This window comes from Podarcis filfolensis (assembly GCF_964270895.1).
Source record: "Podarcis filfolensis genome assembly, chromosome: 2".
Lineage (NCBI taxonomy): Eukaryota > Metazoa > Chordata > Lepidosauria > Squamata > Lacertidae > Podarcis > Podarcis filfolensis.
Genome location: NC_139605.1, coordinates 57495744 through 57517816, shown reverse-complemented (window position 1 = coordinate 57517816; position 22073 = coordinate 57495744). Strand labels below are relative to the sequence as shown.

Genomic DNA, 22073 nt, shown 5'->3' with positions numbered 1-22073 from the left:
CTTTATACAATATATAATATCATTAAGAGCTGCAAGAGCTTCTTCAGGCCCACAATTCAAAACTTTTGGAATCTCTTTATTTTCCAGGAGTTTCATAACTCCACTACTTCATTTCTGTTGAAGTTTAGGGTCTCTTATTTCTTTAGACTAGGAATGAGTGGGTTAAAATATTGCACCTGTCATTTCATGTTTATGCTGCATCCTGTTGACCAATTTATGACTCATGATCAATTTCTCGGTATTTTTAAAAATAATAAATGGATGAGACTTTTGAGCATCCAAAGAAACTTTGGTACGGCATGATGAAACTTTTAAAACACATTTTCTGAACAGTGCTTGTTTTTTTACTGAGTTCCCACATCTTGTGTGTTTTAGGGAATCATGCATGACACACACACACATGTTCCTAAACAGGCAAAATGATAGGCAACAATGGGGTGACATAAGGGTCTGGGGTGGGGGAAAGCCAAGAGAAAATAGGAAAGAAGAACTTACCGGCAGTTTGCCCTGTCCTGCGACTCCTGGAATAAGAAGGAGACATATAAAGTATGGTGAGAGAAAACCTGTCTCAAATGGGGCACCTTAATACCAGGTCAATTATCTGTAACAAATGGAGCAAATTGGTATCATGCATGCTCCGGAAGCTGGGTTCTGAACCAATGGACCCAAATTAAAGGAGGGGAGATTTTGACTACATTTTAGGGCAAATGTTTTGGTGGCATGAGCTGTTTAACCATGAAACAGACTTCCTTGGACTCCCTTTCATCAGAGGTTCTTAAGCAGAGACAGGATGGTCATCTACCAGGGATGCTGCACATTCCTTGCATCAGTGGGGTTGGGTGGACTAGTTGCCTTCTGAAGTCTCTTTCAACTCTGTTCTATGAACTGGGCTAGGAGTAAGTTTTGCTAATTGATATTGAGGTGGGGGGAGGAATTTATTGCATCTTTTGCAGTTTTGCTGCCCGATTCATCACCAGTGTATCATGTTTTAGAGAACAGATCTTTAGAGTTGTATATCTATAGATCTATTTGTGTCTCTCTGTGTGTATGGTTTGGCAAGCGGAGAGTTCACTCGTTTCTTTGATTTTAGTACAGTGGTACCTCAGTTTTCAAATGTCTCCGTTGACGAACGCCGAAAACCTGGAAGTAAATGCTTCCGTTTTCAAATGTGCCTCAAAAGTCAAACGGCTCCCACTGAGTTTTTCTTTCTTTCCATTTTCTCCTTTGCATTTGCAGACTGCCCTTTGCACCTTGGTTTTCTAATGTTTTGGAAGATGAACAGTCTTCCGGAACCGATTACGTTTGAAAACCAAGGTACCACTGTATATTTGGCTTGTTCTCCAACAATGAAAACTTGGTAACATAGATAGATTGCTAGCACTCCTTCACTTAAACTGTACATTAGAAGGGCCATGCTTAAAAAGGCTTTTATGCCCAGTGTGGTGGTTATCATCATCATTCATCATCATCATCATCTGCCCATCTGACTGGGTTGTCCCAGCCACTCTGGGCAGCTCCCAACAAAGTATTTAAAACACAATAAAACATCAAACATTAAAAACTTCCCTAAATAGGGCTACAGGCCTAGGTTGTGGCCCAAATTGTTCCAGGACCATTAAGTTCCTGGACAGCCATGTTCTTAATCCTTTTTATGCCTTTAGACTGCCTATTCATTCTTTCCTACCTCTTCAGAGGAGGCAGTCGTGCCTTGCAATGGAGAAATTTGACGAAAGCTGCTTACCTGAAATGTGGCAGGAAATAGCCACCACAAGAACCAGAGAGAGGCTTGCTGCCATCTTCATGGTTGGGGAAGCTGTCCAGACTGCCCCGTCCAGCCTTAAGGAACGTTTTCCTTTAAAGTCATCTGACAAGAGGAAGGCCTTTGACAACATGCTTGGGAGCAGAAGCTCCACCCTGATGGAAAAATCACCCTCTTCTCAGAATCATCCTCAGTGAACACTAGAAGCAGGTTACCCAAGCAGAAGTACTGATGCCTCAAGAATGAGGAATAGACTTGCCTTTTGTCCTGTTCACCTTTACATCTTTTTCTGCAAGGTTGCTAGCTGTGCTTTGTAATTAGCAATTTGTCCCGTGATTTCAAGTTAGAGTTAAGCAAAGGCTACCCTAAAGCCCTTCCTGCAAACACTAGTTGCTCAACTTTCCCTGCTAAACTGATGGCAGAATAATGAAATAATGGCTAAACCAAAGGATGAACAGATGTAATGTCAGTGTCACAATACTTGTTCATGATATTTTGCTCCTGGATTTACAGTGGAAATCTCAACTACGAGGGATCGGCAGGTTTATCTCTAATAAAAACTGCCTTAGAAAAAGCTGACATGGGAACCCTCCAGTTGTCCTGAGTACATGGGCGATGGAATAAATTGGGTTTCCCTTGGTTTCAGTCCTTGCTTAGTGTAGGATTTGGTGTAGACCAAGATGACTTGAAGACAACTTGGAAACTTTTGCTGGTCCAAAATGCAGTGGCCAGATTTCTGACTGGGTTCCATTTAGAACTCATACAACTCCTGTTTTAAAACAGCTGCAATGGTTGACAGTTGGTTTCTGGGCTCAATTTTAGATGCTCACTCTAGTGTTTATTGCCCTTAACAACTTAGGCCCTAAATAACTGAAAGACCATCTCCTTCCCTACAGACCTTCTTGGCTATTAAGATCAGCAGAGGAAGCCCTTGTGGTAGTTCCATCACCCTCAGAGATTCAGATGGGGAGGACAACCTAGGAAAGGGCATTCTTCATGAAACCCGTAAATTTTGGGACTCCGTTCTCCACAGAGTGTGTCTGGCACCTTCATTATACAGCTTTCATTGTGTACTGAAGATGACCTCTTTACCTTTTGACACTTTAGAGAGAGATATTTTAGGACTGACTTTAGCTGTAACTGTAATTTGTTTTAAATTGTTTTAATGTTGTATTAAACATTCCTGTGACCTGCCCTGGGACCTTCTGGGGAAGGGCAGGTAATCTGGCAGGTCTTGTGAGCTACAGAGATGACAGGGGCTGCCATCAACAAAATGATTCATCCTCTGCTGTTGGTGCAGCATCAAAACTTTGGGGTGCTTCTGAATCTGAAGCTGCACCAGTAAGCCCAAGTTACACCTGCAGCTAAAGGCTAAGAAGACGGATCCCTTCTGTCAAATTTGTGTCTGGCCACCATTACTCAATTGCTGGAGACTTTTACTGTGTTCTACACAGGGTTGCCCTTGATAATGTTTTGTAAGCATTTGACAGATTATGATGATTTTGATGAGTGATACATTTTGCTGTAATTTTTCCGAGCCCTTGGATTTTTGTATGAATTTTATTGTAATGCATTGCTAAACCTCCTGCACCTTGGATTTTATGTTTTAAAATTCTTAGAAAGTTCTTGGAAAAAAGAATTTAGAGACTTTTTTCTGTGGCGAGCAACAAATTAACAATAATATTTATAAGTTCATTATACCTCTGTTCTAGTATTTATACTGCCTCCCTATTATCTTTTAGGCTCAATCCCAAGGTGCTGGTTATGATATGTAAAGCCTGGAAATACATGGACCCTACAAATCTCACAGACCATATCCTTCCCTAGGTCCTATTTCTGAGAGTACCCCCCCCCCACATTTTTTTAAATTACCACCCATGTTGAATATTATATTGAAGAGCGATTAGAAGCATGAAGGGATTTTTTCCACGGCTGTCCCCCAGTGATACAATTTCCTTCTGTGGTGATGCAGCAAAGCCCAGATCTCAGTGTTGCCCAACTTGATGTGAAGCTCCCCCTTCTGCAAAACTGGATTTCATTGGACAGAGATGGAAAAGGATGAGTTTTAATATTTATTACATTTCTTCCCTCCCTACAAAAACATCCATATTTTATAATTTATTGGAAATTCAGCACAAACTAGAACTAGGGTGTGTGTGTATATATATACTGATCTGAATGGCACAGTAATAGCCTAGGTAGGGCATAGACTTGAAAGGGATATTGTTGGCCTTCTACTTCAACCCCTTGTTTGAGGCAAAAACTCAGAGGTGGCTTTCTCAGCCTCTGCTTCAAGACCTTCACTTAAGGAGAACCCAACACTGCTCATGTAGGGAACTAGCTGCTCCTAGAGCTAAGTTGTTTCTCCTAATGTTCAGCTGAAACCATCTTTTCCTTTAACCCTATTCAATTAAATATTGCCCTGTCAGGCAACAGAGAACAATTCCAACGTCAAAAAATGGGGCGAGTGGCCGTGGGTTTTGTGGATTGATGCTGGAGTGCCACATGTTTAATTAGTGGTGCTTGATCTGAATTTGTTACATGACTCTAAATCATATATCATACGGCTCCTGTTTTGTGAGCCTAAGCTGTCAGCCTTCCCTTTGGCAAGAAGCACGTAGATGTGTGAATTCTTCCCAGATATCAGGAACTCCCCCCCCCAAGTGCAGGAGAAGAGTTAGACTCAGAAATTGAACTAAACAAACAAGGGGCAGACTCTGCAGATGACAGCTGGCTGTCAGTCGAGAAAGGGCAGTTCGACCCTCCTTCCCGGGGAAAACTCTGTTAGCTCTCGAGATGAAGAAGAGCTGGAAGGCAGCTAGAGCGTTGCTAGGCAATCAGCAGATAAGCAGAGATCTCAGTCTGGGTCGAGTAGCAGTGGGAAGGGGGCAGGCCAGCCTCTCAGTCCTCATGCTAGGCGTCAGGAAAAGATCAGATGGCAACGGAAGGGCAAGAGGGGAAAGGCGGGAATTTGGCATCCTTCCTGCTGTCGGAGGGGCAAAATTTCAGACTGACCAACTATCGTAAATACGAGCAGGGAAGAAGCTGTGCTGTGGATGTGTCTTTTTTTGTAAGTAAAAGTACATAAAACTGCCAGAGAGTTATTACTTCATATCGAGGCTTGGTTGCCTGCCAGAGATCATTACACCACAGATAGGTTCTCACAGCATAGGCTGTCACATAGATCTTCCCCAGTTTATGTGAAGAGTACAGTGGTACCTCGCAAGACGAAATTAATTCGTTCTGCGAGTTTTTTCGTCTTGCGAAGCACGGATTTCCCTTAGGAATGCATTGAAAATCAATGCATTCAACAAACTTGCAAGACGTTTTCGTCTTGCGAAGCAACTCAAAAATGAAAAACTCTTTCGTCTTGCGAGTTTTTCGTCTTACGAGGCATTCGTCTTGCGAGGTACCACTGTATCCATGTCTGTGCTAGATTTCCTGGTGGCATCTGCTGCTGGTGTGAAACCTCACCATATGACCCTGGAGATTCTGGGTGTGTCAAGTAGCAGTGAAAGCACTTAACACTGAGCTTAGATCCTGGTTTAGTGTGCTACTGCAAATGTTTCTTGAAAATTAATCATTCCACATAAGACTGGGAAGTCTTTATTTTAAACCAACAGATCAGGAGAAACTTGAAAAGAACAGAAGCTTGAGTGGATTAGGATGCGGCAGGATGAGTTGAAAAGAGCAAGGCAGAGCTGCCAGAGATGAACGGAACACGCCTCCATAGACCGTGTGTGGCAATGACTCAGCATTTCCCATAATGCTTAAAATGGATCTTCCCTTGACTTGCTCTAGGGCGAAAACAAGAAAATAAAACAAAGCTAATAACAATACTTAACATTTGCACAGTGTTTTTAAGTGTCTGACATACACACTTGGTTGCAATCCATACAACAATCTGATCGGACACAGATGTGAAGCCTGTGGCCCTCCAGATGTTGCTGGACTACAGCTTTCATCACCCCTGACCTTTGGCCATACTGAGTGGGGCAGATGGGAGTCCAAAAAGATCCGGAGGGCCCCAGGTTCCCCAGCCTTGCTGTCCGATAGGTCAGTATTATTAGGCCAAATGCTGCAGATGGGGTGGAATAGAAGCTGACAGAGAGTGGCTTGCTTATTGCCACCTAGTGAGTTCACAGTAGAGACAACCTTCAAACCAGGAACCTTAATTTGGAGTTCAGCTGCACTAGCTCTAGTGCCCTAAGTGGATAGCCTTAGAGAAAAACCTTGATTCAGTGCCTCTGCTGATCCCCCATGTTCCAGAAATGAAATTTCTGTGGGTTTAGGGATGGACAAACATGTCCATTTTGGTTTCTCTCAGTTTCTCATTTTCCCCATCTTAATTTCAGTTTTCCACATTTCTGCCAGCATATTAGTGTGAATCTCCGCCAATGTGTGCATTTAGCATGCAGTTTTGAATAACATGCATTCCTTTTTTACAAGCAATTTCCCTGAACAGAATGCATTTCTGTATGTTACTTTCATAAATGTATACAGTTTAATGCACACTTCACCCAAATATATGCATTGCCTGCTAGGAGAACTGGTGCAGCTCAGTGGTAGAGAACCTGTTTTGCATACAGAAGATTCTAGTTCCAATCCCTGGCATTTGCAGGTAGGGCTGGCCTGGGAGAGACCTTTGCCTGAAATCCTGGACAGCTGATGCCAGTTGGTGTGTAGGCTATCCTGAGCTAGGTGGACCAATGGACCGATTCTGCATCTGGCAGCTGCCTATGTTTCTAACAACATTGCAAAATTCAGAGAAGCATGAATTTTAAAGGATTGTTGTGTTTCGGTTCACGTATTGGTTTAAGAAGTACAAATTAGGTAATTTCTCATTAAAATGCAAGCAAAATTGAAATCATTTCTCATCCCTTGTGTTGACACCACCACTAACCTTGAGGATATGAGGAAAGGCTTGCTGGCATTGGCTCAGAGGATGACTGCCTTGAAATGTGTTATTGTACTCTGTGCATTTACTTATATGGGCATGAGAGAGCACTATCATGTAAATACAACAACACTAGCATTGATGTCTGAATGAGTCTATCACATTATAGGAGTCATGTGCCCCCTTCACAAAAGTAGCTTATCTCTGCTTCACTTATTCAGGAGTGCTATTTTCCGACTTACATGGCTGCTCTGCAAAAGAGACATTTGTTGGTGTACGTTTGGCCATTGGAACCACATACTGGGAAGTACTCCAGGGTGCATCCTTTAGGTTTGGTCCTGTCAGAAAGCTTCATATAAGCACTGCAGTCAACCTGGAAAAGGGAAAGGTTCTCTTCTTAAAACCACGACCACTTTGGCACTGCTGAATTTAAATCCTGACTGAATTGCTCTCTTCGCCTTTTTAGCCTTGGGGAAATTATGCAAACTCCAAAGCATATGTGCTTTTCCTGGTTACAAAAAATGGAATCAGCTCAAGTAGGTTTGTGAGCAAAGACAGCACATAACCCCAGAATGTCCTGTTTTGTCAAATCAGACCCTTGATCATTTCAGCTGCCCTCTTCTGCACCTTTTTCAGTATTCAGTTTAAGGAGTGGAAGTGGCAGAACTATACAGTAGACCAGCAACATATGCAGGAGTTGTGTTCCATGGATAGCACATAAAATTAAAATCATATATAATCAAAACACATTGGGTGGGTGTGCTGGTGGTTGTCAAAGTCCCCTCACCCCACCCCCAGGATGCCTGCCCCCCTTTTATTTTATTTTTATTTTTTTGCCAAGCATGTAAACACAGAATTCCAAGTTAAAGACAGTAGAGCCATTAAAATAAATGGACCTAAGCTAGTCATGTTTATTCATTTCAATGGATCTATTCTGAGGAGTACTCTAAGGAGTACGGCATTATGGTATTGGAAGTTTCATCTTTGATATTATTGATATTGTTTCCTAATGAACAGAACTTTGCCTGTTCAGACTCCCAGAACTATGCTCTCAGCAGAAAGAACTGCATTATGTTTTGAGAGACAGTATGTCTCCTGTGACCAGTGTCTGGATGGATACACAAGCATATTTTGTGGATTCAGAAAGAAATTGTGAAGTGCAGGACTTGAGGCCAGAATACTTAAAGCTGCCCCCGCTCCTCCTGTCTGTTCACTGAGGTCCAATGGATGTGAATTCAGGCAAGGGATCATCACATGTCTGGAACATGCATTATGAGACTTGTACTAAGTGAATATGGTAAGATTTGTTTCAGGATCTCCATTTCTCATGGTGGTGTAATAACAGGCTTTTTATTTAGTTTCCACACAAGGGATCTTGCTCAAAAATGTTATTACTATCTAGATATCCACAGGAAACAATCAACAGGTGGACTCACCTGTGGCTCATAGGAATGATGAGCATCTGCAAGAGAAAGCAAAGAAACAACAGAGATGAAAACCATTTTTAAAAACTGAATTAAAGCTTATTGTGTAAAAGCTTCTCAATTTTATATTTTCTTTTACAGTGTGTAAAACAACCTGATCCTCATTGCCCTTGGGAATACACATACAAATTCATCAAGACACATGAAATGCTGGTTCTTATGATAATAATATGAATGAGCGGAACTACCCACGCATTCACCTTTGGCACACCTTTGGCAAACCACTCAGAGCACTGTGCTAAAAGTCAGCGTTCACAGAATTTGCACAACACCAGCCTTACGTGATTGTTTGTGTGTGTGGTCCTTACGTCACCCTGGCCAGTGGCAAGCCTGGGAGGGCTGGAGAGCACAAAAAGGCCACTGTGTGTGGAGGTGCCTGTGTAGAGGTCTTTGAAGGCCAGTGTAGAGAGATGGTGTAACTTTGCTGATACCTCTGCTGCTGTATAAAGACTCCTGTTGTCACACTCTCTTGGCCATAGCCACCTAGCTGCAAAAATTAAAACAACTGGGATCCCTCCCAGGTGGCAGCTGCAGAGTGGTCCAGGTAGCCCTTTGCCACTGGTCACCACTCTCTTTATGTTCATTTGGTTTGTTGATGCTAGGATGATGACCTGCGGATTCCAGGTTTCAAATTTTACTTTTGTTATGTCTTCACTGGGTGGTCTTAGGGTAGCCACTACCAGTCATACTCAGTTCCTTATCTGCAAAATGGAGATGAGAATACTGACGTCCCTCACTGGCCTTTCAAGGGGCTATTGGTATAAGAAGCAAATGCACATCACTTGTAATGAGAAAAGTTTAGCACACTCACATTGCTTATGTGCATTAAAGGTAAAGGTAAAGGACCCTTGGCAGTTAAGTCCAGTCGTGGCCGACTCTGGGGTTGCGGTGCTCATCTCGCTTTACTGGCCGAGGGAGCCGGTGAACAGCTTCCGGGTCATGTGGCCAGCATGACTAAGCCACTTCTGGCAAACCCGAGCAGCGCACGGAAACACTGCTTACCTTCCCGCCAGAGTGGTACCTATTTATCTACTTGCACTTTGACGTGCTTTCGAACTGTTAGGTTGGTAGGAGCTGGGACAGAGAAACGGGAGCTCACCCCTCGCGGAGATTCAAACCACCGACCTTCCAATTGGTAAGCCCAAGGCTCCGTGGTTTAGACCACAGCGCCACCTGCATCCCAATGGGCCCATTGTGCAAAAAGGAAGCCCTAGGCTATCTCCTTTGGCCCCAAGACCTAAAAATGAATTTTACCTTTTGGGCTGCATTTTCTTTTTAATTTATTTATTTGGTTTTTCAAATTACAGTTTTACAATCACATATCCAACATACAACATAAAGACAAGATTCCATAGAATCTCCTGAACTTCCCTCCTCCCTTTTGTGGGTCCTATTGTTAATCATTTCCTCCTGCATCTTTTATAATAATCCAGATCTTTTACATCTCCATTTTATCCAAAATTCACCATTAAACTACAAGTGTTATTCCAATCCTACTAACAGTTTTAACTGTTTACAATGGTTTTTAAGATAAATTATAAATTTACCCCATTCTTTATTAAAATTTTGGTTTTCCTGATTTCTGATTCTTCTGGTTATTTTTGCCATTTTGGCATAATCCATCAATTTAATCTGCCATTAATCTGCATTTTAAAATATATCCATAAATGACATGAATCATTCTTTTCAAGACAGGTGACGTTCAGGTGACAAGACAGGTGATATTCAGAGAGACATAGGAAGCTACCTTAAACTGAAAGAGACCACTGATCTATCTAGTTTAGTATTGTCTGCACTGACAGGCAGTGTCTCTCCAGGGTTTTAGGATTAAACCTGAAACCTTTCGCATGCAAGGCATGTGCTGTGGCACTGAGCAAAAGCATTCCCATTGGACGGCTTAACTCTATTTACTCCCTGATCCTCCCGGAACAGACAAAAGGCACATTTAGTTCTCTCTGTGTGTGTACATACATACATACATACATACATGCATGCATAAATATATATGTAACCCACTCTACTCTTCTGATTTTAAATTGTTTTAACTGACTTTAAGAATGTATTTTTAAAGGCTGTTATAACCTACCCTGGGATCTTATGACAAAAAGTGGGTAAGAAATCTTAATAATGATAAAGAAAATAATATAGCAACCACCCTTTTCATAGCTGCTGCACACTGGGTCAACATCTTCATTGAGCGTGAAGTAAAAAAAAAAATTATACTCACCTGAGGCAAAGAAGCAGCAATAGAGTCCTAGGAGGAGAAACAGCGCAGCTGCAGCCTTCATCATGCAGACAGTGTGATTTGATGCTGATGCTTTTGGTGGTGTCCAGTCTCCCAATGCTCCCCAGCGATGGAATCCCTGTATTTATATATATCCAAAAAGTCTCATTCTGTGCACACTTGCAATGATGACATCTTCTCCCCCTGCCTTAATGATTTGTAGTAAATAGTAGAACTCCAAAGGTCCCGGCCTTTTTAGATATTTCTAAAGAGGTTTGGCTGCAGACCAATTTGTAGGAACAAGTGGGGCAATTATGTGCTGCTTTGTAAACATCTGAAACTCATAACTGAGATAACTTGGCCATTTCCCATGTTGCGCAGCAGGGAGACCAGAAAGAAACAACTGCTTGACAGTAGTTACAGCCACGTAGGCTGTGGCCTGTCAAAACAGCATTTGACTGCAGGAACCATAAACACACACACTGATTAAGACTGAAAGCTATACAGATGCATTCCTCTCATCTGCATGCGTCAGAGATACCTCCCCGGTGCTCTGTCCATAAATGAAAAGTAACGACCTAATAACCCGCCTAGGAAGCCTATTGCAGAGCAAGCTGAGCATTAGTTCTAAAGGCTGGTGCTCTGTCCACTCTTGGAACAGTGGTCTAATGCTGACACTTGACTTTGTGTTACACACACACACACACACACACACACACACCCCACTGCACCAATACAGTGACTCTGCTTTTCATAGAAATGCTGCAAAGAAAGTGTGTTGGTTTGCTCCACATTCGCTTGCACGTCATTCTTTTGCAATCACCTGTCAGATGCAATGAGCTCACCATAGGTGTTTTTGAGGGCTTCAGCCATATATGGAGATGGATAACCAATCTGCTAAGTGGGGAAAAAACATGAACTCTCACCTCACCTAGCCTGAGAGTGAAGCACATGCCTGTCCTTCCAAGTTGGGGTGGGAAGGCCTGCCACTTTCTTTTGTCCTGCTTGTGGGAGTACTGTTCCCACAGGGCAAACAAACCATCTGACTTGTTGCCCCCATGGAGAAGGTACGTGTGGACGTCAGAACACAGTAACATGAAGTGGCTGGATGGAAGGGCCACTGCAAAACATTAGGTGAATTCAGTCTTTTTTCCCAGGAGGTACTCAATGGTATGCAGTACCGACACCTCTTTTTTGTTGTTAAAAAGTGTGGCACTTACTATAGCAACTTTATGGTGAGTAACCAGCACCTATTTTTCTAGGGGGAAAAAGCACTGATTGTAATTACTTGCATATTTTAAATGTATTGTAGATAGTTTTAATTGTATTAATGTTTAATTGTTTTGTAATGAATTTATAGTCTATGTTTTTAGCTATACTTGTTTTCCTCTGTCCCGTCAGAGGAAAGGTGAAGCATAAATAAACATATCATCATCATAATCTAGTGCAGTGGTTTTCAACCAGTGAGCCGTGGCACCTTGGAGTGCCTTGAATGATGGTCAGGGGTGCCATGGGCAACACTGGCATCCATCCCTCTATCCTTCCTTCCCTTCCTCCTCTGATGCCCTCTTGTGTCTCTGCCTCCCAAAGGCTTGCACAGCTGTTCACTGGAGCATCCCTGGCTACAAGCTCCGCAGGCAAATGTTGCCTCGTGAGGCAGGGTTGTCAGGAGCTGAGGCGGCCTTGGAGTAAGCAAGCCAGCCATCCAGCCAGCCAGTCCACCAGACCTTGCTGTTGGGAATGGACTGACAAGTGGGAGGTTGGGCAGGCAGGCAGGTGCTGTGCTGGCCTTTCTTGTACTTGCTGTGTGCAAGACCTGCCTGGGAGCTGAGTGCCCAGCACCAAAGGGGAACCTTTCCCCATGCAGGCCTGGTGGTGCCTGCTGCTGCCACTGCTGCCTCCCAAGGTAAGTTGCTGGCCTCACGTTCATCTCTGGACAGTCTCCATTGGGCCACCAAGGCTGGGGGCATCCTCTTCCCAGGCCCCCTGTTGGGCAGTGTGAGGAGGACCATCTCTTTGGGGGAGGGAACTCAGAGACCAGGAGCGGCAGCAGTGGCTGGCCAGAGGACTCCCAAGGGGGGAAGAGAAGAGAAGAGGCTGAGGGGACACTGCACAAGGAAGGGTGTTTGAAACAGGGTAAGAGGCTGCCAGCTCTGCAGGCAAGGGGTGACATAACTGGGCTCCTGAGCCCCACAGGGGTGCCGCAGAAATAAGGTAGTTGGTCATGGGAGCCGTGGACTCAAAAAGGTTGAAAACTTCTGATCTAATGGATCAGATACATTTTCTAATCTGTTTAGGTAAAGAACATGCACGGTGCACTTTGCTAGAAAACAGGTTCCACACTTCTTAAGAAATATGTAGTGTTTTGAACATGTGTGCAAACTAGCAGTAACAAGAAAGCATGTGGTTCGTGAAAAGAAGGAGGCACAGCTTTCTCTAATCAGCTGAGAATGCAGGAGGGGAATTAAAAAACCGAGTGCTTCATCACAAATGTTCCCTTGCCTGTGGGCTTGGAATGCAGGAGAAAAAGCACAAAGCAAAAGTCTTTTTTGTGTAGGTGATCTAAAACATGAGATTTCAGACCTACATGGGCAGTACCATATGGTTTTTTCCCCTTGAATATTTGCAGCCCAATCAATGCATGCTAACTCAAAATTCACTCTCATTGTGTTCAGTGGGGCATCATCCCAGTAAGCATATTTAGCACAGGAAGTTTCCTTATCAGACTATTGATTCATCTAGCAGCAGCTTTCCAGGGGGTTCAGAGGGGGTTCTCTCCCAGCCCTCCCTGGAGATGCTGGGGTTGAAGCTGGGACATTCTGATGCAAAGCAGATGCTCTGCAACTGAGCTATAGCTCTTCCCTTCAGTGACATTTGGGTGTGTTTCAGTCCTGTGTCTGACTCTTTACTGAAGGAGTGTCTCCATCCCCATCGTTCAGCCCAGACACTGTGGTCCAGCTCCAAGGGCCTTCTGGCGGTACCCCCACTGCAAGAAGTGAGGTTACAGGGGACCAGGCAGAGGGCCTTCTTGGTGGTGGTGCCCGCCCTGTGGAACGCCCTCCCGTCAGATGTCAAGGAAATAAACAACTATCTGACTTTTAGAAGACATCTGAAGGCAGCCCTGTTTAGGGAAGTTTTTAATGTTTGATGTTTTATCGCTTAAAAAAAATATTATTAATATTCTGTTGGGAGCTGCCCAGAGTGGCTGGGGGAGGCAGTGGTGTAGCTTCATGCTCTGGCACTGGGAGTGAAGAGCAGGTGGGGGTGGGGCTGGCGCACGTCCTGGGGGGGCGTGTCACCCGCAGGAGTGTGGTGCACATCCTTGGGGCGTGGTGTGCGTTCTGGGGGCAAGGCGCCCAGCGCGCGCGGGGTGGGGGGCAGCTGCAATGGAACCCTACTGGGATCGCGCTGCCAGAGGTGGTGCACTCCCCCCACGCCCTTCTTCCTCGGCCAGTGGGGTAGGGTATAAATAATAAATTATTATAATATTATTATTAATTTATTTCCCATGATAGCCACATGATAATCCTACCTACTCCCACCCCAAGCATATTTTGCCCCAGGAAGAATGAAATGTAACAACAAGAACGTCCTCCTCATCTAGCAGGTAGTTGGTTTAAAGCAGAAATTACGGTGAACCAAACATTGACATTTTGCATGTTTGAATACATACTGTTAAAAAAAGTGTTCAGATTTGGGATGCAACCATACATTCAGCTGCACATTGTGTCGTCCCCATTTTAGGGGGGGGGGGAATATTACTAGTATTCCTAAAAATGTTACTGCTGTCTGAAGTCTTTTCTGCTCCTTTCTTTATTAGAAGGGAATCGAGGCAGAGTGCATGGCTTCAGATCAATGGCACCAGGATATCTTCTGAATGCCCTTGTAATTACAATAATATAACCAGTGTTGCCTGAAGCTGGGAGATGAAAATGATAAATAAGGCACCTCTCTGGCAGAGTGATGCAGTAGAAAGTCACAAAAAGATTTTTGAACGTCAAGCCAGCTGCTTCTGCTTCTTTTCTTTTCCCCCTTGATGTAATTAATATCAGTGGGACCTGAACTGCAGAGAACCCTGTGGCGAAAATTCTCCTTTAACAAGTGCTTTGCATACATTTATTGCCCGTGTTGCCCAAACTATGCATTGTTTTCAGTGTGTCTGGTAACTAAAACAACACAACCTCCAGTCTTCCGATTGAAAATGTTGTTTAAATGGTTTTACCTGTATTCTCTTTGCCTTCAAGTTATGAGCAGGACTGGGTGAGGTTTGTCCCCTGGTCTAGCCCAATAGGCTTGGAAGTGTGCAAGAAAGTGCTTGCTCTCCTTGCCCACCCAACTTGTCTACAATTGTCCTTACACATCTTTGGGTGTGTGTGGGTGTGTGTATATATAAAATTGAGAGCAAACATGCCAAATATCCAATGGCCAGTTACTGGGATTTGTTTTATGGAGACCAACTTTATTTTGCCTATGCCCTTTGGATTTTACATGCACAAGGTGTATTTCAACCCCACATGGGCATGGAGAGACATCTAGAGTAGGGCAGATACACAAGAGAAGTGGGGAGCTGGAGTCAGCTCTCTCTCTTTCCATGGAGTGGGCTGGACTCAGTGGGAGCTATCCAATCTAGCCCAAAGTCAGTTTAAAAAAATAAAAATAAAATAGGGCTATCTGAGAAACATGCATATGTACAATCATATGCATAGAATCATAGAACTGGAGAGTTGGAAGGGACCCTGAGGATCATCTAGTCCAACCCCCTGCAATGCAGGAATGTGAAGCTGTCTCATATGGGGATCAAACCTGCAACCTTGGTAGTATCAGCATAGATGAGCTATGCATGACATGGGATATATATTAATGCAAAATCTGGTGCTGTATATATGCTTACAAGGGGTTTTATTGTGTTTTTATATGTGCTGGAAGCTCATATAATTTCATCTTGAGCAGCTGTGGAAAGGGTGTGTGTGAATCTTTTAAACGAATAGATAATAAATCTGTCTCTGACATTTGCTGAGAAAGACTTGTTGATCTGCTTTTCAGATCTGAATATCAGGATTGTGTTCGATGGTGCTGGGTCATCTTGCCTGCAGGATTAATAGGGCAGTTTCTTTGCTCAATGGGTCACCAAAGAGGGTTTAATGTCACGGATATGAAACACACCTACAGGGCGAGATTGCAAAATTGTGGATTTTGGAATTTTCTGTTGATGTTGAAAATCTGAAAAGGAACTTTTGTGCTAGAGAAAAGCTATTTAGAAATAGTTTTGTTTTGGCTGTGAGTACACTCTGAATCCAGAACAGTGTGTGTGTGTGTGTAATATATAGTGAAAACTTGAAGCTACGAACATGAGTTTGACCAAACTGTGGGAGGCAGTGGAAGACAGGAGTGTTTGGCGTGCTCTGGTCCATGGGGTCACAAAGAGTCGGAAACGACTAAACAACAAGAAGAAGAAGTGGAAAAGGAGCTTCAGACTAGTTTAGACTGGCAGATTTGGATCTTCAGATCTGCTCAAAAGCAAGCTCTGATATAAAGATGGCCCCTGGCTCCAACAACTCTCTCTCTCTCTCTCTCTCTCTCTCTCTCTCTCTCTCTCTCTCTCTCTCTTGGGTCTTAACTATGTTGCTGCCACTATCATCATTCTGGCTGTGTATTAGGAAAAGGAAAAGAGGCAACACAGACGCTGAATTATGTGCAGACCTCTGTAGAGCCATAGTCTCATGAACAACATGCCTTACTCCCAATTAACCCCATGCTTCTGAATTTCCAAATCACAGAAAGTATTCATAGTTTTATCTTGCATACAACATAATACTCTCTGAAACTTTCTGCATGGAAAGTGTTTGCTCCTTTCCAACAGACTTTTTATGAGAGCGAGAGGGATTGGAAACAGGGAAGAATGTGGACTCACCAGTCAATGGAGCCCCCTAGTGAATATTAAGTGGAACGTATCCTTTGCATCATTCTGAGGCTTCTCATGTACAAAGAAGAGCCAAAACATTCTGCTGAGTTTTGCTTTATTGAAGATGTGTGCTGGAAACAGTAGCATCACCAGGAGCCCAAAGCGGGGAGGGGAGCACAGCAGCAATGACAGCTCACACCCCTACATAGAGCTTCTCTAAGCATTCACCCGCGTAGAATATGACATCTTAGTGTTCAGCTGCAACAGTGAAACCTTCAAGAGCATCTTCCCATGTGCAGGAGACCGAGACTCCCATTACTTTTCCTAGAAAAATAGGATTTACACATGTAAATTAAAGCCATTGGTCTGTGAAGAAACAGGATTATACACGGCAGGAACTGATGAATAATGACATACCAGTCTACTTATGGAAGGCCAAGTTCAGAACTTTTAAGGAAGAGAAAATTCCTGAGTTAATTTTCCTTCACTTCTCATTTTTTATTTGTAGGGATCCTGATTGTGAGATGCTGAAAAAGTCTTACTTTGTCATTTTGTACCTATATCATACCCTCCAACATGTTGAGGCCAAAAACCGGGACAGACGTATTCCTGGCTGCACCCCCGCACGGTCCATGTGACATCACAATAATGTGTGTTTTTGGGCGCCCTACTGAGAGCAGGGCACCCAAAAATGGGATGTCCTGATTTAATTGCTATATGTTTATTGGGAGGAATAGCAGTGAGTAAAAACAGACCAGTCCATTTAACAGCAAGAGACCCCCTTGACTGCCAATAAGGACCAGTGCAGGCCCAACACCACAGGCAACTCAAGCAACTGTTAAGGGCAGCAACATTTTTAGGGACACAGTCAAACAGTGCACAATATGAAAGATGCATCTTTCACATATCTATTTTTTCTCTACATCAAAGCAACACATTTTGTGTGCCAAAGCTAAACTCTGACTCGTGCAAAAAGAATACCAATAGTAGAAATGGGCATTATTTGCATGCAGATTTTTTTTTTTTATCATTTATTTCTTGTCTGCCAGTTCTGGTGAGGGGCAAAGAACTCCACGAGGCACCTAGTCTCACCTTCTCGTGACTGGAAAGCCTTCTTGACTCCCATTTCACCTCATCTTGACTGTGCATTCAAGGGCCAGAAAGCTGTAGCACATCATATACTGACTGTCTCTCAATCCTGCTACGATAGGGAGAGTTGTCACCAACAGCTTGGAAGGAGCCAAACAACTCCCTCTTTTAATCCTCTTGTAGCTGATGCATCACGCTGGGAAAACTCCCCTACCTTGTTTGCATAGTTATACATCCTTGTAAAGTCTTAACTCATAGAACAGCAATCTCTTGTAAACCCAGGTTGGTTGGCTGTTTTTTCATACCAGTGGGAATCTCTCTGATTTGGCTCTAATATAGTCTCAGAAGATCACAGATAAATTCACTTGTTGAATGCTTAAATATGCGAACCCTATTCCAACATCGTATAGAGGCAAATTTCTTCCTGACTTCAACAAGAAACTAATTCCTAGCAAGGCTGGATTCATTGGGGGTCTCTGGGCAGGAACATAAAGTTGGTGGAAACATAATTTCCATAAAAGGAGAGGACATGCAAATCCTGAAAATAAGTTTCACTAACTGTAGCATAGGGGTAGCCAACTTACAAGAGTGAGTGCACATCAGTCAGTGGACATTTTTTCAGTCCCCAAGCCTGGAGTTGACCATGAAAGCAACATAACAGTTATACTTTCATCCGCTGTGCGTATAGAGCTCTCTTCAATATACTTACTCAACTGCCTTGCAAAAAGCACACTTGTTTCCGTAGGTCTGGCCATCTGTGCCGCAGTGAGGGTTAGATTCCCTGGTGCAGTATGGTTCATTGTTATCAAACTCACTGCAGTCAATAGCCTAAAGGGATAAGAAACAGCCTTTAAGTGATAGTTTTCTTTATAGTTCAGAGGATCCAGATTCTCAAGATGATTGAGGGGGCCCGACAGGATGTCACACAATATCCTGATGCCGCGTATGTAATGTCGTGAGGAGCTAGAGGCAGAGCCAAATCCCATCTGAACACTGAGGGGGCCAGCTTCCTAAAAAAAATAAAATAGCCCCCTCCCCAAAACTGCCTTGATCCCTAGGAATCTGTGCCTATGGTCCTATTAGTCCTGCCATTTTGCACTCATGACAGAAACACGGGCCATTCCACATACCAGCTTAAACAGTCTTATAACAGCCAATTTTGAATCAGGATAGCCTAACCAATGTTGTCCATGCCCCTTAAAATTGCTTGCCTTGATCAGAAAACTTGGAAGAGCTATGTTCTATTTGCCCCTTCCCCAGATGCTAACACAAAGGGAGAAGACAGGTGTGTAGGACCACGGGATTGGCGAACAATCCCTTTCAGGGTCAAGATAGGACCTCTTCTCTTCCCAGCAACCTAATAGTATGTCTAGATTTGAAATGGGGCCATATACAAGCAACATCCCAGGAGGAAATAAAAACAGCTGCACTGACCTCTCCCTCACGTTGGCTGGTAACATCTGTAACAGAAAGGAACAGCAAGGCTTACTAACATATTATAGACCTAATACCGAAGGAGCAATAGAATCAGAATGTTGTATGTATTTATAAACTGCACTTTATAAACTTCACTTTCATGAAAATATGACAGGGCAGTGTACACCATACAAAATTGCAAGAGGAGAGAGAAAAGAATACTGCAATTGCTGCTCAAAGTTTCCCTCAAGTTAGAAAGACCGTCATTGTTAGGTACACATAATATTATACAAAAATCACACAGTCCTGATGTGTGTAGGTAGCACCATTGCACTAACTTAGCATTTTCTTCCTAATGTATTTATTTGCTTTGTTAAGATTTTATCCTCTCCTTACTTCCAAAGGAGCCCAGGGTGGTATACTCATTAAAAAATATATATACAATCCATTTAAAACAGCCATATAAAAGTACAATCAGTAAAACTGTTTAATCATGTTGTTGTATGTGACCACTAAACTGTACTTGGCTTGGTGTGTGCCAAGTTGTACAGATCTGCATAAATCTTACTCGTATTCCCAAGGGTGTGTGGATGTCAATCTGTTTGATCAAGTCATTGGGTATAGTAAAAGAAAACAATGAGGAACAGCAGTTATGTCATATATGGACACCAGAATCTGGATAGCTGAAGTTTACACAGCTTACAGTCTTATATAGGTGAAATGCTCAGGTGATGATGCTTTCAAGCAAGAATTGTCTTATCTTTTAATATCCCTACTGGTGTTGTCAACAGAAGCACAATTCATTTTACAACAAGTGGTAGAAGGAAAATATTCTGGTACACTCTGGGACAGTACCTCTCCCTCTTGGGAGCAGTCTTTTATGGAGACTGAGGCTGTTTTTTAAAGACTGGAGTCCTTTTCCCCCCTCACTTACCTGAGAAGAGACAGAATACAGCCAGGCTCAGCAGCACAAAGACACCTGCAGTTTTCATTCTGCTCCTATAAGTTGGGTTCAAGTCAAGCGGATGGGTTGTCAGTGCTGAAACTCAGGAGAAGCTCTGACCCATCAAACTCTCCATTTATTTATATGCCCAGCACAGTAGGCCCCACCTGGTGAGAAAACATCTTTACCTTCTTTTAAGAGCAATCATTGGCCCAAGACACCAGCAGATGTTTATGGGGTTGTCGCATCCTTTAGGCATGCTGCTATATCCACAACAAGCCCAGACTACAACAATAATTATGCGAGGCACTCCTTGGAGCTTGTAATTTATCCATCAATTGCTACTTTCCATTTCCTCCCTAATCATAGCCTTCTCACAGCTTGGAACTTCCCAACCAGTCACCCAGCAGGGCAACAGCACTGGTGACATGGGATTCTTACCAAGTCCTTGCAGTGTAGATTCAACGTGTTATGAGCTGTTTCTTAATGGGCACAGGAAAGATAATAATAGAAGGATTGAGATTTGGAGAACATAATGGCTCCAACACAGCTTTCTATTTTGGAAGCAGAGTCTAAATTTGTTCATGAGAAGTGTTGGGAGAAGGCAATATAAAAGAGAATGACTTCAGTGCTGCTTGTGGAGTCTCATAGGTTACATGTGCTGCTGCTGCTGCTGCTGCTGCCGACACTCCTTTGAACTATTTAGACTATGAATGTCAGTTTTATTTTTTCAATTCTACAAAGAGATGAAAGGACGTTATAGGTTTGTTCCTAAACAGGGAGTCCCTGTGGTCCAGCAGGGAAACTCAGAATGAACCACAAATGGTAAGTTGTAGACCCAGATTTGCTACTCATGCTTTGGGTGGTCACAATGTAGGGTTGTGTAAAATAAAATAAAATTCTGAAGCTCAGCATCCTCTCTGGCTAGAATGGCACAGCAACCTTCACTGGCCTGGTGCTCTCCAAATGTTCTAAACTACAACTTTCATCAGCACTAGGCAGCATGGCTGATGGGAGGGAAGTCCAGAACATCTGGAGGACTCCAGGTTGGGGAAGAATACATGATGGTACTTAAGGAATACCTTTCCCCTTACTCCCCTTACACATTTTGGTTGTCTCAATGTGTGACTTATGTCAGGTGTAGGGTGGCCTATTTTATGGAGGACTGCCTTGCACTTGGAAGGCTGATTCATCTTCACTCCTGGGAAGATAGTTTTAGCAGATATTTGGGGGAGATTACTGAATTTGAAGGTGACTTCTATTTTTGAAGGGTTGTTAAAAATCGAACCTTTGAATAAATATTGTCAGGGTGAATTTTAACATGGATCCTTCCTGTTCAACAAAGAACATCCATTGTAATGCTTGTGGCAGATCAGAAGACTCATGCTGTGACTCAGATGTCCAGCAGTGCACACTTTGCATATAACATACATTATACTGACACTGAAATGAATGAAGCTGGATTACAGCAAGGACACTGAAGGTGTTTTATGTGGTTCATAGAGGGCGAGATCAGCCCGCAAAGTAAGGCTCACTTTACCTAGCCCAAAAGCAAATGTACAAACAATTTAGGTTGCAAAACATGTACATAAGCAGGACAATCAGTGCAGGATTAAACCCTGTGGCGGCCCCTAGGCAGTAGAAATCTTAGGGGGCCCTTTGCAAATTATCTCCTAATATGTGTTTGTAATTTTCTTTTGAGATCAAATCAATGTTATTTTGATCCATTGTCGTAGGACCCCTAAAAGGTGTGGGAGAAGAAGAAGAAGAGAAGAGTTTGGATTTGATATCCTGCCTTTCACTCCCTTTAAGGAGTCTCAAAGTGGCTAACATTCTCCTTTCCCTTCCTCCCCCACAACAAACACTCTGTGAGGTGAGTGGGGTTGAGAGACTTCAAAGAAGTGTGACTGGCCCAAGGTCACCCAAGCAGCTGCATGTGGAGGAGCGGAGATGCGAACCCGGTTCCCCAGATTACAAGACTACCGCTCTTAACCACCACACCACACTTACTCCTAGAGCCATAGGTAACTCTGCTTATTTGGTAATCCGGCACTAAGGACAATCCACTGGGAGTTTCTCTTGCTTGAGTTCCACTGCAACGAATGGGAACTGTGCTAGAACATTACTGCCTCCTTCCTCATCTCCCATTCATTTCAGCTGGAACTGTGCAGAGAAACCATCGCTGTGTCCACCATTACCTCATACCTTCCAACATTTCTCCAATGAAAATAGGGACATCCTAAGGAAAAGCGGGACATTCTGGGATCAAATCAGAAACCGGAACGGCTTCTCTAAATATGGGACTGTCCCTGGAAGATAGGGACCCTTGGAGGATCTGTCACCTAGAATGGATTGTCCC

The 22073-nt window shown here is 43.3% G+C and overlaps 3 protein-coding genes across 5 annotated transcripts in view; all 3 read right to left on the bottom strand.

The window, feature by feature from the left end:
• The window catches only part of LOC310758022 (ovomucoid-like), a 317611-nt gene that overhangs the window by 285898 nt on the left and 9640 nt on the right, over positions 1-22073 (bottom strand). The window lies entirely within an intron of this gene.
• Positions 5375-10576, bottom strand: LOC310758021 (ovomucoid-like). The gene is made up of 4 exons (XM_083603969.1): positions 10368-10576; positions 8093-8118; positions 6899-7029; positions 5375-5556 (listed from the first exon to the last, which is right to left on the bottom strand). Exons 1-4 carry the CDS (start codon positions 10429-10431, stop codon positions 5511-5513), a joined length of 267 nt encoding a protein of 88 aa, XP_083460095.1. The 5' UTR covers positions 10432-10576; the 3' UTR covers positions 5375-5510.
• Positions 16365-20170, bottom strand: LOC310758018 (serine protease inhibitor Kazal-type 6-like). 2 transcript variants are annotated; one of them, XM_083603966.1, is made up of 5 exons: positions 20156-20170; positions 19706-19770; positions 18790-18815; positions 18065-18183; positions 16365-16590 (listed from the first exon to the last, which is right to left on the bottom strand). In XM_083603966.1, the coding sequence occupies exons 2-5, from the start codon at positions 19761-19763 to the stop codon at positions 16542-16544; spliced, it is 252 nt and encodes an 83-aa protein (XP_083460092.1). In that variant the 5' UTR covers positions 19764-19770; positions 20156-20170; the 3' UTR covers positions 16365-16541. The 2 variants fall into 2 exon arrangements, with proteins under 2 accessions (XP_083460092.1, XP_083460091.1); XM_083603965.1 differs by lacking the exon at positions 20156-20170 and adding an exon at positions 19903-20115.